The 20,605-nt window shown below is 43.6% G+C and overlaps 1 protein-coding gene across 1 annotated transcript in view; it reads left to right on the top strand.

The window, feature by feature from the left end:
• The window catches only part of MMP11 (matrix metallopeptidase 11), a 45,108-nt gene that overhangs the window by 4,268 nt on the left and 20,235 nt on the right, over nt 1-20,605 (top strand). Inside the window, exon 2 of the mRNA XM_044289772.1 lies at nt 13,651-13,856. Coding sequence (XP_044145707.1) covers nt 13,651-13,856 — 206 coding nt within the window. The remainder of the gene's footprint in view (nt 1-13,650; nt 13,857-20,605) is intronic.

The following is a 20,605-nucleotide window of genomic DNA, read 5'->3' as shown; positions in this document are numbered from 1 at the left end:
GAGAGTAGTAGAAAGGATGAGGAGTCAGTTGTATAAAATAGTTGAATGTTTACTGAATCAAATGTCTCAGGGCAGTTGGTACAGTTCATTTACACATCAAAGGTAATAATCCAGATGTTGGTTGCACTGGAATTCCTTAATACAGGTCTGGCAATAGTCAGTCAAGGAGTTCTCTTAATACTTTGGCTTTAACAGGCAGAATTACAAATCTTGCTTAAGTAGTTTTGCACTAAGTCCACTTTCTAGCACTCAAGTACTGAATATGATGGTTTACTACTTATGTTGAGAAACCCAATAAGGGTGTTCTCCCTCGTGGCAGGCATCAATCTTCTGCTACATTATTTTATGCAGGATGCTCTCCTGAAATATTCAGGTTCACTATGTCCCGGAAGGCATTTAGTGAAAAAGAATAATTCTGCGCATTAATCATCCAGTTGTGTCCAGGTACCTTTTAAGTTCCTTCTGGTCACTGGTGCTTGTGAAGTCCCTTGGCTAGACTCTGCTCTAATCTTCACTAGAGTTTCTCCATATTCGTACATTGACTTACTTGTCTGTGCTAGGCTGCTGTGACTACTTGGTCTGTCATCTCCAGGCTTGATCAGGGCCCAGAGGAAAGAAAGGCAGCTACATCTTGAACTGAGCCTGCTCTGCTCCTCCATAGACTTCCTTCTCCTCTCTCTGACTCTCAACTACTTCCTTCCATGCAGTTCCTATATATTGCTATACAGTATCCATAATGCCATGTAGTTCCTATATATACCCATCCGTATGTATGATGTCATGCAAATGACTTAATTTACAGCTAAGAATCTCCTCTACTGTATTGGGATGAGCGATGTTTACTGCCATTGCTTGTTCTCATGCTGATTCATTGTTTCTGTGAAGCAGACCCATTCTATGGAGCTCACTGTCCTGGTCCATCAGACTTGCATTCATTGTGCCATCAAAACGCAATTCTTCACAGAAGCCTATATCAAATTACTTTATTTACAACCATAGCCCATGATCCATAGACAACTTTACCTATCAGCTAGGTCCACTTCTGCTGACTACATCTGCTGCTTCAGCGAGTCAATAAACATCAAAGAAATGTAAAGAATCCACCTAAGTAAATTAAAGAGTAAAGAAATGTAGAGAGTAGGTGTGCGTGACTTTTTATAAGAGAAGTTTATTGGTCTATAAGATGGTAATCCAAGCAATATCTCCAGGGATATATCCATATGCATGTGATAGCAGAGATGTAACTTGAAGCTTCTGGACCTAATGCAAAATTTGTATATAATATTGGAGTCTTGTTATGTGATACAAGGGCATTTAGGCCTCTCTCTGGAACCAGGGCTGTGACTGCTACCTATGTACCCCATGTGTGACAGGAAACACATAAAAGGTTTAGTTTGTTTTGAGTGGCCAAATGTCTACACCATGTAATGCCTTTTCTACCCTTTGGTGGCGCTGCACAGGAATTTAGGTTCTGCTGACAGGTTTCCTTATAGATTACAGCTGATCACTGGGAGATCCAGCAATGGGATCATCCCCTGATTAGCTTGTCATCAGGGAGCAAAAGGAATTGTTCATAACAGACACCACCCAACTTATGGGGGTTGTTCAAGTGTTTAATACTGAAGATCTCTCTTCCCAGTACCCCTGCCTATCAGACTGCAGTGCCCCAGTGATTGCTGTGACCCCCTCTCAGCTTACCAAGCACAGCGTCGCCCATTGGATTGCAGCAGTGCTTGGTATTACAGCTCAGCCATAATCACTTGAATGGGACTGATCTGCACCTAGGCCATGTGACGGATTAATTTGACCTCATTGGCCTAAAACGCAGCACTTATGGAGCGCTGTGGCCTTTTCACACATCTGATGGTTGGCAGTGCCACTAATCTGGACATCATGGACAATTGATTCTTGCAGTAGGAGTTAAAAGATGGAAATCGTTTGAGGTTTCTTCCAGAGACCCAAATGTGGCCTTAATTAAAATTATATATTCAGAATAGAATGACTAAAGCAAAAACAATAAAAGAAAAGCTCAAACTAAAACGTCTGGAGGCAAAACTAAAGTTTATTCATCCATGAATCTATTTGTCAAAAGGCAGATGACCTATCTAGACACATCGATGTCTGTAGATTAAAGGCATGTTTCTTCTGTCATTTGGTTGTTTCAGTTCTGCATCGTCCTCCATTACCCTAACCAGCCCATTGGTCCTCCTCCTTGGCAGAAGTTCTCGATTCTCCATTTCCATTCCTTTTATCTATGTGATGTCCATCTTCTCATCTACAACCTCATGATAATTGTGACTCTTCAGTAAGTCATGTCATGAAATGAGACCTAATAAAGAAATATAAAAAAAATTTAAAAATCACAAATAGACCCAAATTTACCCTAGGACCATAATTAGAGATGAACAAATCTATGAAATTTGGCTCCACCAATGGATGTATTTCCAATTACAGAGCAGTATCTCAATCCTGATCTTATACATAGAAAATACGGCTCCGTAATGGGAAATTTACCTGTAGAGAAGACAGTAGAGAAACAAAGTTTTTAAGATTCAGTCATCTGTAGTTGTGCTGTCAGTGGTGTCCTCAGAGAACAGAAGATTGATAAGAAATGACATGGTGCATCTGTTAGAGCATATTAATGTCATACCTTGTCTGGGGGTACCAAGGGTGATCCCCATCTATCCATTTATACAGGATCATTTTCTCACTCTCCATATAGATGATGGTGATTCCAGTCAAACTCCACTTCCAAGAACCCAAAGGTCAGATCCATGGTCGTCAGCTCTACCTCAGCCCTTTCATAAATTGATTTCTCAACTCTGTACTTTATTATTCACTACTTATCCATCCTCCATTTTTTGTCTCCCCCCCCCCCCCCTCCACTTCCTGCTTTTTGTCCTCCGCTATGTGATGTTGCCATGGTCTTCACTAGGAAAGGGGCAATATCCACCTGAAGAAGAAGAAAAATAAATGAGAAAATAAAAATGCAAACATGGAGGAGATACAGAACAGCGAGCAGCATTAGTTTTCGTCTTTCACACCAGTGGAGGGGTCTCAGTGTTGACTTGAGATCTTCCTAATTTCTAACAAACTGTCTTTGTTGCCCATAGCAACCAATCACAGTGCAGCTTTCATTTTGTATCCTGCTCTAGACAAATGAAAGCTACTCTGGGATTGGACAACACAAGCAGCTTTTAGACAGTTTTGTAAATCTGCCCCAATATTTTTTACAAAATCCTGTCCTGTACACACAGATAACAGCTGAAATTACATTCTCACCACTCCTTACACTTCTCCCCTCCTCCTATTCTTCCTGTTCCCCATTTCCCATACCTCCTTAATTTCTCATCCATGTCTCCTCCGGTATCTTCTGTATGGATGAATCCGTGCAATATCCAGTCTTGGTAAGACCACACGGAGCTGACGTCCCCCATAGATAAGCCTGTTCGGTATCACAGGGTTTGCGCTGGTGCGGCCGCTGAATTATCAACACGTCCTATAGGAAAGGGACAATACAATAAATACAGTAAATGTGGACACCTATAGAGGTATACAGACAAGATGTACATGATAATCCCGCAGTAATCTGGCTTTAGTCTCTGACCTGACATTATGAAATATCCGTCTGATACACAGTAAATCTCCGATACAAGAGCTGATACCAAAAACTAGCTACTTCACCGTCGTCACTTTGTCTGAGGCTCGGGTTCTCCATGCATTCTTTTTAAGATTCTGTACCCATGGCAATGATTGTGATGTCATAAGATTCAGGATGACATCATGTTAAAGGGGAAGCCCTCGCATTTTTCATCTGTGTTGTAGCTCCACCTAAATCTTCCCATTTCCTTATATTATCCTATTGTTGAGACCACCACAAAAATAAAGCACTCTCCCTGGCACAATAAACCTTCGGTACCCATCCACCATATTTACCCATAGCCTATTATTACGGTGTCTCCTATGCAAAACGGAGTCGAAGGTCCAGAGTTCTTGTAGTGTGCCACAGCCGCTTCATTCTTGAGATCAGAGTGGATCCCGCAAAGTTTGATCCCCACTGATACCATGTTTATGGTGGACAACCCCCCCCCCCCCCCCCACCCCCCCACCCTACTCAGCACCATGTTATCTTCCAAGCTGCCAACTGGAAACACAGTGGCAGTTGGAGAAAGGTTCAAACCAAGTAAGAGAGAGTGCGGGGGAGTCACAAATCAGTTGCAGATTGTATGATAGTGTAGATGTGTTATTTGTTGTAGCACTTGGAGACACATTATTATACATATTAGGGACTTAATTCATACCTATAAGGCTCTATGTCTGACATATACAGTATATTTAACACATAAACTCAACATGTGGCTGCATACAGTGTGACACTCATTGACTCCCATAATGCACAGATTAGATTAGGCTAATCTAATCAGTTAAGAATCTGTCACTAGTTTTGACCATGCTAAACTGCTGCCAGCACTAGTTCAAAGCTGGGGGACAAACATATCTTTTCTCATCAGGATACACTGTGGATTGTATGGCGCTCTGGCAGTATATGGGGATTGTAAGGAGACAGTGTATTGTTTCCCATCTCAGAAGTTGTCTCGGAAAGTGGAAAAGTTAGTGTGTAGCAGAGGTTTTCTAGCACGTTACAAAATGAATCCAGAACTTTAGTGAAACTACAATTCACAAAAATTCATTTTTAAACCACACTGAAGAAGTACACAGCCAATAATGATCAATTAAAGTGGGCAAGGCAATGGACTATTGTTCCCGCTAAGCTACGTTTGTGCAGCTTAATGGGAATGTGTCATCAGAAAATTACCTTTTGTTTAAATAATGTTTTTATGTTAAATGGAACCTGTCATCAGGATTGACATATAGAGATAATTATATCTTCTTACTGTGCATCCTCCAGTCATTCCTGCCTATGCTCAAAAGTATTGTATTTATGTAAAAAAAAAAAAACATGACCAGGTACCTTATGGAGTCATCGGGGCATTGTTCTGCCATCTCCCCGCTTTCACACCTATCTCGTTGTGCCCTCTGCCTCTCCTGCACCACCCACAGCACCCAAAGAGTGAAATCTCACACTAGCGCAGAAGACTTCCATGCACTGCTGCTATACAGCCATTCGCAGTGAGCGCCAAGGTGTATACACCTCTGCTCATTGTGCAGGAGGTGCATGAAAGTAGTTTGCACTGGTTCAAGATTCGGCTCGGCTGGCACTGATGTCAGGAAGCAAAGAGGTAGTGCGGAAGAGGATACGTTTTTATTTTTTATTTTATTTTTACCTTGAATACAATACTTTTCAGCATAGGCAGTTAAGGGATGATTGGAGGATGCACAGAAAGAATATTTAATTAATCTCTATTCTCCTCAACTGGTTTGTCCTATTGACAAAGGTTTTAATGGCCACAGGACTTTGAAATGATTGCCCGGGATCAGAAAAATACGTCTGCTTTCTTCCAAAAACAGCACCACTCCTGTCCACAGGTTGTGTTTGGCATTGCAACTAAGCCCCATTCACTTCAAAGAAAATGAGCACTACTACCAGACACAACCCATGGACAGGTGTGCATGAAAGCAGACATATTTTTATAATCCTGGGAACTCCTTTAGGGTATGACCACAAAGCACAGTCATGCCATGGTTGCAACACAGCTGTTGTCAAATACTGCAATGGCACTACGTTATTACAGGCCCAGCAGGCTCTAATAAAAATAATAAAGAACGCTCTGTTTAGTGGTTCTGCATTGTTAATGGCCACATGGAACCTTCAATACTACATTGCATTAACAATGCAGACCAACTTAAGTTGTATCTTCATTAGTCATTAGAGATCGCTAGACCCATATGGCTGCGCAGCACTCGACTTCAGTGCGGAGAGTGCCGTTTGGTCGTACCCTTAAGAGCACTAGCATTTACTAAAACAGAGAAAACCTGTATTTTGGGATTTCAACTAAATCCAGATTTTTAGTATATTGCAAACAACTTACATCAAAGGTATAGAAATGTTTTTAGCTAGAACCCCAGATACTGGTAATCTATGTACATTAGGCATAATACTGCCAGGTCTGCTCTTGGGAGAAAGAAGAACATGGCATCAGGGGTGGACTGGACACCCTACAGGAAAACTTCCCGGTGGGCTAATGCCCAGGGGACCGTCTGAACCTTCCTCATGCCAAGCAGCCTGTTAAGTAATGATCTGACGCTCCCCTCCTGAATCCAGCAGGTATTTCTATCCAGAGTCAACTAGAGTAGGAGAACAGAACGTGGAAGCTAGTGCTTACCACCACAGAGGGGCATCTTCTGGGGAGGTATTTTGTGCTGCTGGGGCAGTACTTTGTGATGCACTGTTGTATTTGGCTCTGCTGGGGTGGTATTTTCTACCGCAATATGGTATTTATCTACTTGTGTTGGTCCTGCCTTCTGTCAATTTGGACCCAGCTACAACATTGGGGCCACTTTTAGTTTTTTCCAGGGCCACTTTACGTTCCCAGTCTACCCCTACATGGCACTTTGGATTTTAGTATTGTCTTATTAATTTGCAAACAGCAGGCTTCTGGAGATGGCATCCCCTCTCTAAAGTGGTAGGCATGTACACTGGGGAACAGACAGCTGTGTGATCTCTGTTGCGCAGAATGATTTATGTGACCTAAAGACGCAGAGGCCTAAAGAGCTAGGGGACAGTCTGCTAGTCATCCTGTCTAGCTTTTGTACATGTAAGGTTAATTAGCCCTTACCTGTCTCCAGATGACTTTGAATTTGAGTCACTGATATCTTCAGACACTAAGTCATGATGTCACAAGAGGAGGGAGAGTTAAGAGCTTAAAGTGTTTAATGGTCTGGATCCTGAGGCAAAATGAAAGCCTCTGGGTCAATAGTACAAGTACAAACTCTGTCCACAGTCAGCCTGTAAACTCCAGAGAATAGGAAGGAAAGTGAAGCGTGGCAAACCATTCATTCAAAACGGGCAATATCCCTACAAAAAAGTGTTTGCCTTTCCGGTGGAGAAACCCAACTAGTAACTGTGCAACTAAAGCAGCTCAAATTATCAGGCAGATATGTGATTTCTGCCTCAGCATTGAATGACCAGGATCTGTGGTCACCATAACTGTTGTGGGGTCATTACTTGGCTATACTGTCTTCAAAAAAAGATTAATGGCATTCAATTGTGTAGAAAGTATGAAGGTTATTCTGGATGGACATAGAGGTAGAGTGTGATTTCTAATAAACAGTTCATGTTGATAGCTAGATAGATAGATATGGTTATAAGATTCGGGGCCGATGCTCCTCTGTATGAATAGATTGACAGACACACATGTGTGCTGCCACTTTATTCAACTATATGGGACTGCCAGAGGTAGTGCTTGTACTCCGCTATCTCTAGCAGTGCCAGAGAGTGAAATGGACATGCATGCTGCCGTGTCCATCGCTACATTCAAACAGAGGAACATAGTCCCCTATTCTTGTGATTGGCGAGGGCTCCAGCAGTCTGACCACTACTGATTAGACACATCCCCTGTCCTATGAAAAGGTTCTTGTAACGGCCTTCAAAAATGTTTTCCAAGTCAGAACACACTAATGGATGCAGTAAATAGAGCTAGGATCTGAGGAGACTTCTTCCCTAAACTCCAGATCGCCCAGCTGTCTACTGTGATCTGCAATACTTTGTGCTGGGCTCTATTAGCTGCTAAGTTGTTTTAGGAAACTGAAGGTTCCAGGTTTGTGCACCTACAGCTCTATTTCAGCTCTCTGGGTCCCTGACTCCCTTTTGCGGTCATACAGTCCCCAAATAGTAAACTTCAGGACTGATGGGATTGCATGACCCTTGGAGATATATCACCGCTGAGGCCAGTCATTGGCTGCGGCAAAACCCATTACCCTGTTCTTCCGTAAGATTACAGGATTGGGACTAGAAAACTGCAGAAGAAGAGAGCAAGGGACCCAGGAAGCTGAAATGAAGGCTTGAAATTTTAAAATGTTCAATTTGCACACGTGAGATTAAAGTTGTGTGAACCCACTGATTTCGGCAGGACCGGCCAACCATGTATTGTGTATGGGGGCCTTTAAGGTACCTGGCAACAACTTTGTTCCTGTCTTTTACAGAACACATGCATGTTTATGGGAGTAGGGGAGTGTCAGAAAAGTCTCATGACTAAGATTTACAGCATTTGTCAACACTGTTGCCATTTATAATTTTCATTATAGTCTATGAGATGTGACCCTTTGTGTTGGTAGGCTGGTAGCCTAGCATCACAAATACTATCAACCTTTCAAGACTCGTTGCAGTCATTTCAACTTTTTACAAGATGTGAAAATGTGTAATGGTGTAACGCTTCATCCCATCACATGGCACTTGTCACCCTGTAGCCCCAGTCTTAGGATGAACCAATATGAGGGGAATGTACACCTTCACAAACCATTTTTTATTCCCCCAATTCATTACATGTAACATTTTCCCTTAGAATCTTCTTGTCCAAGACAATTTGTGAGTAAAAAAAAAAAAGGAATAATGAAGAAAAAATAAATGTACAAAAAAAGTCTGCACTGAAAAACCATTGCAAACAGTCAACATGAAAAATTCTCTTGGTTTTTCTCCTAATAGCCTTTTTATAAATATATAGCTACTGCGGTGGTATGCTGAGCCTCTCGTCTGTTTTTATACTGTAAGTATTTCAAATAGCAACTCTAAATATTATAGTTAGAAAGGATTAAAATGTTGAGGCATTCACAATGCACGCTTTTTTTTTCTAATAGGAAGATATGCTGTTGAAGAGGTCTGGGGTCCAGTTAAAAGTATATTAGGTCATTGCAGGTCATTGTATTCCATAAAAATAAGAAACTTCACAGATCGGTTGCTTGTAACAATCTAGACTGTAAATAATATAGTGAATTATGTGTGTGTGTGTGTGTGTATATATATATATATATATATATATATACATCAAGAGTTCTTCACACGTGAGGGTCTGTCCCCACAGGTGAATAGGCACCCACCTGCCTGTTAACTGACATCACACCTGGCCCGGCCCTGACCATCTGGGCCTTGCGTCTCAGTTGATGAAGGTCTCCCTATCCTTCCACGGCTTAAGCAAATTAACATGGTAGATCTGTTCTGGCTTTCACCGCCCTGGCTGGTGTACCTTGTAGTTCACATCTCCTTGCCACCTAGCCAGGAACTTACTGTCCACGGTCGGTACCAAAACCCGATCACCCGGGTTAAAAATCCGGACCCGGTGTCTATCCGTTCTTGCATCTGGGTAACGTACTCAATAACACTTTTATACGGAGTGGGTTGTTGTTCCCACGCCTTTTTGGCTACATCCAAGAGACCGCGAGGGTGTCTGCCATATAGCAGTTCGAAAGGAGAGAACCCAGTAGAGGCCTGGAGTACCTCTCGCACTGCGAACATGAGATAGGGCAGAAGAAGGTCCCAGTCCTTCCCATCTTTAGCCACCACCCTTTTCAACATATTTTTTAATGTTTGGTTAAACCTTTCTACCAGACCGTCCGTTTGCGGATGGTAAACTGACGCCCATAGCTGTTTTATGTGCAGCAACTTACAGAGTTCCCTCATCACCTTTGACATAAAAGGGGTCCACTGATCGGTCAAAACCTCTTTAGGTAGTCCTACTCAGGAAAGCATCTCCATTAACTCCTTAGCTATGAGTTTGACCAATGTATGTCCGGGTACCGAGTGGCGTAGTCTAGGATGACTAACATGTGTCGGTGCCCTCTGGCGGACTTCGGTATGGGGCCTATGAAATCCATAGCTATTCTGTCAAACGGTGCCTCGATAATCGGGAGAGGAACTAGGGAACTAGGGAAATGTGGCTGGGGGCTAGTTATCTGGCAGGTCGGGCAAGACTTACAAAACTCTTTTACCTCTCTAAATATGCTGGGTCAGTAAAACCGCTGTAGTATATGATCCTGTGTTTTCTGCAACCCCAGGTGACCCCCGAGAACGTGCTGGTGGGCTAGATCTAAGATGAGTTTGCAATAAGCCTTGGGGACCACCAACTGTTCAATATGCTCAGCCCGTAGTTGGTTTACCCGATACAGCATACCCTGATGAACCACAAAACAGGGAAACACGACTCTGCCCCAGGTTGTTGTGGTTCACCATATACTATTAACACATTCTCCTATGTTCGAGATAGGGTTGGGTCCCGGTGTTGTGCAGAACCAAAATTATCCCCGGAGACATTGAGGTCTGCCAATTCAGGACCCGGCGAAAAGTCCTCCACGTCTCCCACCATTACACTCAGCGGGGTTGTCTCCCCCTCTTCCACCAAAGTGGCGGTCACCCTTACCGCTGGCCCTTCAGCCTCGGGTTCCTAGGGTTGTGGTCTCCCCCCTGAGCAAGGCTGCTCTGCTGGGGTTACCCCTGTCTCATGGGTATCGGTAACTCTCGTAATATGCCACAGTGCCGGGAAGCTCGGGAAGTCTCTCCCTATTTTGAATTCATAATGCAGATTTGTGGCAGCAGCCACCTCATGGGTCCACCTACTGGCCACCGTGGTTAGAGACACCAGCGCAGTGGGGTAGTCTTTTAAGTCTCAGTGGATGCACATCACCCCGACTTTCCAGCCAGTATACTCAGTGGACCACACCAGGGTAGCCCTTACTATGGTCACCAGACTCCCTGAGTCCAGCAGAGCCTCCGCTGGAGTGTCTCCCACTTCCACCTGGCACAAGTGATCTAGAGACTCTAGGGTACCTGTTGCACACAGCCTCCTGGCATATAGCGACTGACGGTAGCCATAGTTAGTGTCCATGAGCTCAACCCGATGGGGACAGTCAGCCCTTACATGGCCAGGCTCCTGACACCGCCAGCAGACTATTGGAGCCAGGTCCATCGTGGGTACATCCTAGACGGGTTTTATCGGCTCAAATCTCCGGGCCTGGGGTGGAGATTTCCTGGGTTTGCCACCCCCCCCCCCTCCCCACAAAACCTTCCTTTAGATTCCTGGTAGCTTCATAGCGTTCCACCAGGTCCACCATCTCAAGGGCATTGCCAGGAGACACCTGACCGATCCAGTGCTTGAGGGTATGGCAAAGCCCTCCAGAACATTTCAGCTAACTGACGATCCAGCATAGCAGTGGGATTCAGCACGTCAGGCTGTAGCCATTTTTGCAAGAGGTGAAGTAAGTTATAATACTGGGGTCTTGCAGGCTCAGCCGGGTTGAGCCCCCACTGATGCACCTGCTGGGTCCGGACCAACACATTCACCCCCAGTCTTGTCAGAATCTCACCCTTGAGTTTCTGGTAGTCGGCCGCTTGATCGTCCGGCAAGTCGAAATAGACCCGCTTAATAGATGCCAGGAGCGGAGCGATGACCTCAGCCCACTGGTCTCGGGGTAGCTTCTCCCTTGTGGCCACCTTATCGTACATCGCCAGGTAGGTTTCAATGTCAACTGCAGGTGTCATCTTGGGGATTGCCGCACCGACCACTTTCCGGGCATCGTGGACACTCGGGGTTGCTCCTGCCATCTGCAAAGCCATCATGTGTTGTAGCAGCAGCTGGTTTGTTTCTTGCTGCTGCCTGTTAGCCTCCTGCTGTTGCAGATTTGTTTCTTGCTGCTGTTTGTTAGCCTCCACGAGGGACTTCATTACCGCCTCCATTTTGTCAAGGGTCATGGGTTGAAATTTAGCGGGTTTAATGCAAGACATACAACTGTGCCCGGCGGGGAAAAAAATATAAAAAACAACAACAATATTTCGGCGCTTACGCCTGCCTCTCTGCACTTGTACGCATCCTCCAATTGTGGGGATTTGCTTTGGTAGTTAGGATAAGCAAGTGCAGTACAGAGGCAAAATAAAAGTTCGTAATTCAAACTTCAGTGTTTATTCACACATGGTGCCAAAAACAAAACGTCACTTTTGGTGTTACTTCACACCCAATGGCAAGTTAATATAACAAAAAGTCACCTTGGTGGCAGTTCTGCTTCAGAAAGTCCAAATACAGGCTTTAGGCGGCCTGTTCTCTTGACACATGGGTCTCAGTCTCCAGCCCAGCACAGGCCTTAGATCCCAGCACACAGACATGGCTTCTGAGCCCAGCTGCCTATTTAAGGACGGCCAGGTGCTTTCAAAACCCAGACTGGCACTTAAAATCCGGTCCGGTATTTGACCTCACCTGGCTGTAAATCAGCCCAGCAACACATGCTGGGAGGAAAATACCTGTTTTCCCAGACCAAGCCTATGACTGTGTTACAATGGGTACAGGAAAGGCCTCCTGAATGTCAGCTGCAACCCTTTCTTTGGTTCAGATACCTCAGAGAAGTAGCTGGATCTTGACATTGTGAGAGCCATTTTGCACCAATCATTTCCAGATGAGTGCTATCTGCAACTTTTATTTTATTATGGTATGCAATGGAATGCAATGTTACTTGGTGATGACAGCATATGCCATCATAGATCATGTAATTCTAGCTTTATGGTGGTCATACCACTTCACTAGTACAACTTAATATAAAATGGCATGCCTAATAATCATCACATTATCCAGTAATGTGTGTATCTGCTTACTAGTGTGTGAAAATTACAATGAAATTTCTTTGAGAAAACCATCCAATACTTCATTGAAATGTCTTCTTGACGGGTGGCTCTCTTAAAGAAGATGGACAGTATGCATAGTATATCATGGCACAGAAAATCTGGTCTGGATAAAGAATAAGGTGGTTCTCAGAGTGTTGTTTTATTAAAAGGTTATACTGTGTATGTTAGTCTTTATTTGCTGGGTCATCTGTAGACACTGTAAACCTGGATGCACTTGTTACAAAAATCTCAGCCTAAAAGCATATGTCTAAAGTTAATGGAAAATAAAAATTATATCAATGGTTTGAATGCAGGAAATGCTGATGTTCTCTACTCTATCAGTATATTTTATAAAGGGGTTGTCTCACTTCAGCAAATGGCATTTATCATGTAGGCAATGTTGAAGGGGTTAATCCTCATTCACATGTTCGTGTCAATGCTCAAATCCATGAGCAGGTGGTCAGTGATGCATCCGTGAAGCTGTCCGTTAAGGATCTGTGTTGGGTCCGTGTGTCCGTGCAAGACGGATGCAGCACGGATAGTATCTGTGGTTTTCACGGACCCATAGACTATAATGGGTGTGATGGATTCATGAACATGGACAAAAAAGAGCATGCATCCGTGCGAAAAACACAAATCCACGGACCGTGCTAAAACACTGATGTGTGAATACACACATTAAAATTACTGGGGAAGTGTGCTGTCCGTGGAGAACACGTACAGCACACGTCCGAGAAACACTGACGTGTGAATTAGGCTTTATCCAGGAATTGATAATGATGACTTATCCTCAGGATAGGTCATCATTATCACATCAGCTGTTTCAGAGAGCCGCCTTGCTCACTGGAGCTCTGGTGAGCGCAGCTGGTTCCTGACAGCTTTCCAAGCACAGCGCCGTACATTGTATGCGGCTGTGCTTGGTAATGCAGCTTAGCTCCATTTACTTCAATGGATCCGAGATGCAACTAGGCCATGTGATCCATGTACAGTGACGTCACATGGCCTAGAAAGAGCCTGTGGCGCACATGGAGCACTGGCCTCTTCCTGGGTGTTGGACCCCAGCCTATCTGATATTGTTGACCTATCGTGAAGATTATATCTTTTATCTACAGGAGCAGGTTGATCCCTCCTTGAAGTCACGCTTATGGATGCAACAGCCTCATACAAAGGGAATTCTTGGACCTCATAATTCTTGGAACCCTCCTCGCTGTGGAGTACCTGATATTCCTGTGCCTGCAGACACTTTAAATGGTCGCAATAGACAGAAACGGTTTGTGCTCTCTGGAGGGCGATGGGACAAGACGAACCTTACATACAAGTAAGATCACACTTGATATAATAACTGGTAAATAAATGTACAAAAGAGATGTTGTACTGGCGAGATAAGTTTTTCATTGGTTCAAGCCCACTGTGAAAATCAGGGAGTGAATGGAAGGAGTGGAAAAAAGTAGGGTCCATAAAAGATCATCTAAATTAAACTTTAGTCATGTTATAATCAACATTTTGAAAAGAGCTGTGCCTTTACAATACACTGTGTGCCTGATCACTGCTTTCATTTTCAAGTCTACTTTAAAAATATAAATGCTGAAGCTTGATCAGGTGCAATGGTGCTATATTAAGAAAGGTAGATAAAGGTATGAGATGCACATGGATGGCAATGACATGCTCAGGTGCAGTGAAGCAACAAAGAGGAGCGTCAACACCTGTACGCTAAAAAACTGGCATTAAAAAGTTGCAAAGATTGGCACATGCCATGCTTGCACAAAACTGTGCAACTTTTGGGGGAATGAGATCCCCATTAATCAGTCTTCCAAAAAAGTAGGCAGAATAGGGTGGTGAATGAGCAGAGTGGGGGCGGCTATAGCTAGCATGGCACATTTATTAGAATCGATGCTAGAAAACTGGTGTAGATTACACCAGAAAGCTTTACCATCTCCCTTGGTGGCATGGATTTCCGTTCTGATGCAAGGACCTGAACCTGTTAATAATTGTGGCACATCTAATGTTAGCGGGGATAGCTTAAGACCCCAAAGTCTTTACTGAATAATGTCACTATACCTGCATAGTGGAGTGGTCCCACAGGGATGCAAGACAGTCTTCTCAATGAGAGATATAGTTTTACACAACTAATGTACATGTTGACACTGCTCTACTAACTGATTGGAGGGGTGGATCTGCCTCCAGATTTGATGCCTGGTAATCTTTCTGATGCAGGGGGATATCATGGTTGCAGCTTGCACTGCCATTTAGCTCTGGGTCCACGCAGAGCCTTCCCACACAGTTTTCAGACAGGCTCCTACCTCCTTCTGCCTCTCAAACATTCACACTTCCTCTTCCTGCAGTCACAGCCAGGTGAGGAGGCACATTGTCCTCCTGCCTCAATGGTGGTGCTTCCCCAGCACAACTTAATTTGTTTCACAGAGGCACTCAATCACTAACCGGTATATGCCCTTCTCCAGATAGTGGAAAGGGCAGCCCTTTTTAAATACGAATTGCTCTGCCTACACAAGCAATGTGGCATCCCTACGTCAACGTGTTTCTACACTTCATCTACTGCTTCACAACAGTCTTGGCACCTCGGGCCACACGTGCCTGCTCTAATCTTGGGTTGGGCAAATTACACTGATGAGCAAAAGAGTAACAATATTTTGATATCTCCATATCTCACCATCCACTGCAGCTTCCAACGTGAGACTACCATCATTTTATAGACAATCATCTTGGCTATTTTATACATAAGTTGGACATATGCAACTATTTAGCATATGATTATTTATGCAGATTCTTGTCATTTAATTGCATTGTTACTGTTTTGCTCCTAAAATGCAAAATTTTTATTATTTTGTAAATCCACCTTTGGCTTTCAACACTGCCTGAATCCTTCTGGGCATGCTCTCGATCAGATTCAAGCATCTCTCGACCGAAATCTGTTCCCAGGTCTCTTCTACACGTTCCCAATGTTGATGCATACTGGTCGACTTACTTGGGTATGAACACAGCTTTTCCTTCAACTCTACCCACAAGTGTTTAATTGGGTTGAGGTCTGGGGACTGTGGGGGCCAATCGAGCACCTCTACTTAATTATCATAGAACCATTTCTTTGCGAATATCGACGTATGCTTCAGGTTGTTGTCCTTCTGGAACACTATGTCGTCCTTTTCATACCCATAATACTTGAGTATTCGAAGTAACTCGTCTTGTAGGATACGCACCTATAGCTCATCACTGAGACCACCACCCATCCTGGTCAAGTATCCAACGCCTTTGGCTGTGAAAACAACCCCATATCATCAGGCTTCCTCCACCGAACTTGACAGTTACTTATTTTTCCTTGTTTTTTCCAGACCCAGAGCCCAGTCTATTGACTTTCATCTCATCACTTCAAATCACCCGCTTCCCATCTTCTACTGTCCACTGTTTGTACTTTTTTGCAAACTCGAGCCGACGCTTCTTACGACAACATTGAAGTCGAGGCTTCTTCACCTCTTTTTTCGGGCCACCTTTCCATACTTGTGTAATGCATGTCGCATGGTGCTTGCATGGACTTGTTGACTCGGAAATTTTGCCTGGACGTCCATCTCTTGGCTTTGGAATGGATGGACGGACTTCATTTCGTATTCTTCCAACTGTCATGGCACTCACATGATGCAGTTTGGCAATCTTCTTGGCTGAGATAACGCTATCAATGAGCTGGATGATGCTGTTTCTCTTTTCTTGGGAAATCTTCTTCATGGCTACTGCTGGATTAAAACCAGTGACCTTTTGCTTGGGAGTCAACCTAATCTCACATTCCCTAATATCTCAGTGTGTTAACAGGTTTTAATTTGTAGTATTCAAGAAGACAAAGATTGTTCCACCACCAGGAGCAAAACAGTAACAATGCAGTTACATGACAAAAATCTGCATAACTAATCATATGCTATATACAGTAGTTGCAAGTCCAATGTATGTATGAAATAGCCAAGATGATTGTCTATAAAATTATGGTAATCTCACATTCGAAGCTGTAGTGGATGGTGAGATATGGAGCCTGAAAGTCAAAAGTTCCAAACATTTTTACCCATTTGCTTGTCAGTGTACATCTACTTCAAAAGAGCCACAGAACCTGTACAATAAGAATAGGAATAGTAGTAAAAAACACACACCAAAACCATAAAAGATATGAACTATATATTTAGGCACAGTTCAAAATATGGCAGCCTTTCATTTCAAAGGGCAGTCTTTAAAGGAACAATTGAACATATAGTAATAGTCCCTGAACAGGGATGGATTGGGAACTTAAAGTGCCTCTGATTGTAGATGAGTCTAAATTGACAGAAGGCAAGACAACACAAGTAGGCAGGGCCAACACAAGTAGGCAGGGACCACAGAGATAGGTGGGGATAGCAATACCATAGGGCAGCACAAAATACTGCCCTATCACCATACTGAGGACGGTGATACAGTTGAATTCAGGAGGGCACCTGTAGCTACTGGCCAGGTACCTGATGTTCCTAGCAAAAAATTCATGTTGAAAGCATCAGATCGTTATGTGCCTGGCCAGCGACCACAAGAAGGGCTTAAGTGGCCCCATGGGCATAGACCCACCTAAAAATTTTCCTGTAGGGTATATGGCCAGTTCGCCCCTGTCCCCAAACTTGTCCAGGAGGGGGGTGTCACTCCACCGTCTTACACTATGTGAAACCATACTTGTGTACACTAGTCCTCATACAGTAAGCCCTGTGGGTTTCAGTTCCACACAAAGTTCAAGATATGTTTGCTATTATTTAATACCTACCTCCCAACATTTGAATGCCAAATTGCAGGAGGCTGGGGCTACAAGCGCCCGACAGTATGTCTCATGAAAGCCACGGGACTGAAAACATTAGTGTGACTAGTCTACAACTTAATGTCCCACAACTATTTTAGAGCTGTGATTGTGAAAACAGAAAAGAGCCGATTGCAACTTGCATTTTGGTCTATGATGGCAAAGGCACTAGCACATACAGTGTATTTGCCTACAGGAAGCTGAGTGATGTGCCTGGTCACATGTCTCTCCATCAATAGCTCTCTTATAGACAGGACCTCTGGGTGGATAGCACAAAAGGCTTGGTGAACAAGAGGACATACCTTATGAAATATAGAAAATGGCACAGAATTTCAACAAAGGCTGGATTAGTAAGTACCATACATTTATCTTACATACAGTGGAAATAAAAAGTCTACACACCCCTGTTAAAATGTCAGGTTTCTATGCTGTAATAAAATGAGACAAAGATAAATCATTTCAGAACTTTTTCCACCTTTAATGTGCCCTATAAACAGTACCACTCAATTGAAAAACAAACTGAAATCTTTTAGTGGGAGGGAAGAAAACAAAAAAAACTAAAATAATCTGGTTGCATAAGTGTCCACACCCTAATAACTGGGGATGTAGCTGTGTTCAGAATTAAGCAATCACATTCAAAATCATGTTAAATAGGAGTCAGCATACACCTGCCATCATTTAAAGTGCCTCTGATTAACCCCAAATAAAGTTCAGCTGCTCTAGTTGGTCTTTCCTGAAATGTTCTTAGTTGCATCCCACAGCAAAAGCCATGGTCCACAGAAAGCTTCCAGGCTTCTGCTAGAAAGCTGAACATGAAGAGGAACTTCATCTTTCAGCATGACAACGACCCAAAGCATACATCCAAATCAACAAAGGAATGGCTTCACCAGAAGAAGATTAAAGTTTTGGAATGGCCCAGCCAGAGCCCAGACCTGAATCCGATTGAAAATCTGTGGGGTGATCTGAAGAGGGCTGTGCACAGGAGATGCCCTCGCAATCTGACAGATTTGGACTGTTTTTGCAAAGAAGAGTGGGCAAATCTTGCCAAGTCAAAATGTGCCATGCTGACAGACTCATACCCAAAAAGACTGAGTGCTGTAATAAAATCAAAAGGTGCTTCAACAAAGTATTAGTTTAAGCGTGTGCACACTTTTGCAACCATATTATTTTATTTTTATATTTTTTCTTCCCTCTGTTTTTCAATTGAGTCGTACAGTTTATAGGTCACATTAAATGTGGAAAAAGTTCTGAAATTATTTATCTTTGTCTCATTTCTTTTCATCACAGAAACCTGACATTTTAAACAGGGGTGTGTAGACTTTTTATATCGACTGTACAGTTTGGTCAACAGTAATCAGAAAGTGGCCAATCCCATCAAGCCCTGCTCCCTTTACATCCAGGAATGTCATACAAAGCTACATAGTGTACATTTTTAAAATATCTGCCATTATAAAATCTTGTACATGGAACTGATGATGGATATGGTGGATGTATTTATGTCCAGAGAATGAACACCCCCTCCTAAACTGGATAGATATCATAGCTAAGAGTCTGCCACATCTGTATCCAGGGCTTTGTAGTACATAGAACGGGAAGATCTGCTTTGGGCTTTGTTTGCATTTTGTTTTGTGGTTTCTCTTTATAACATAAACCATGACTCATTCAGGGAACCACCACAGAATGGATACCATTGGCACCGGATTCCTTTTGATTACAATGTGGTCTATAAGGTTTATTTTATTTTACTCACCTTCATAGCGCTGACATATTTCGTAGCACTTTACAAAGATTATCATCACACTGTCCCCAGTGGGGTTCACAATCCAAGTTCCCTATCGGTATGTCTTGTGAGGGAGGAAACCAGAGTACCCGGAGGAAACCCACGCAAACACAAGGAGAACATACAAACTCCAAGCAGATGTCCTTGGTCAGATTCAAGCCTAGGACCCCACTCCTGCAAGGCACATGTGCTGCATATAGCACTATTTCTGCTGTCAAATAGGACAGAATATGCAACAGAGGCTCCGAACAGAGCTTCCAAAGCTAATGTTAATCTAGCCTTACTTGTGTATTATATTTTGTTCACAGAGGATTGCCTAGTGTGGTTACATCTAGGTGCAGCAATGGTCAGTCATGATAAGTATTGGGCCTCCACAGCTTTTGATGGAACTGTCTGATCTCACCTTGCTTTTTATAGTGTTTTACACAGCGGATGTATGTGGAGAGAGAGAGGAAGCATCCAAGACGGCAGTACACACGGGTATAAATAGAAGGGAAGCAAACACAAGGTAGTTTACAAGGGGAGAATCCCATAGGCTCTGTACAAGTGTAAAGAGAAAGCAGAGTACTCAGGTAAACTCTGCAGTGGGAATCACATTCTTCTCGGCATCAGCGGTTGTCAGTAAAAGTGGGAGCAAATCCCCTATGACCTGCAGAGGGGGAAATCAGTTTGGGAATTAAAGGGGTTATCCAATTTCAAGAAAACTCCCCCCCCCCCCCCCATGTGCTGGCCCTCACCGGTAATATACTTAGCCCGCTCCCCGCGCTGCTTCTGGTTCCCCCATCGCCGCCGCCGCTGCTGCTGCTTCTCCCTGCACACGGATGACAACATCCAGTGTCGGGGGGGGAGCAGCCAATGGCAGGCGGGGACGGAGATGAGCTTCCCTAGCATAGCAGGTGATGCTAGGGAGGCTAGCCTCAGTCCCCACCTGCCATTGGCTGCTCCTCCCTGACATCAGATATTTTCATCTGTGTAGAGGGAGAAACAGCAGCAGTGATGCGGCGCTAGGAGCGGGTGTAACACCACAGAGTGGTACCACTACTGCATCCTGCTACTGTCTTTATTGGGCTAACACAATGTCATCTATGTATTCTGTTCCAGATTCACCACAATGTGCATCTATAATTTTGTTATGTAACTGTTTATTACATGTAATGCGCCTGGTTCACCAGCAGGTAGCAGCAAATATGGCAGAGCTATCCTTAGATAGAATGGAACTCACCATTCCATTCTCCTCCCTTTGGGCAGAAGTGGGCCAGTCCTGCTTGCTACCAGAAGGAAGTGTGGCAGTTCTAGATTATTCCGGTTCAGACTCTATGTTGGAGCTGACAGGAGACTAACCTATTCCTTGGCTGAAACTAAGTCAGACTAAAGAGTGGAGTGCAGCATAAAGAAGGAATCAAAGTTACTAAGCTAGCCTGTCAGTACAACAGAGAAAGAGATAAAGCAGAATTGAGTTTGCCTGCCAGTTCATGCTAAA

This window comes from Bufo gargarizans, chromosome 1 (genome assembly GCF_014858855.1).
Source record: "Bufo gargarizans isolate SCDJY-AF-19 chromosome 1, ASM1485885v1, whole genome shotgun sequence".
NCBI classification, from domain to species: domain Eukaryota; kingdom Metazoa; phylum Chordata; class Amphibia; order Anura; family Bufonidae; genus Bufo; species Bufo gargarizans.
This window is presented reverse-complemented; position numbering and strand designations above follow the sequence as displayed.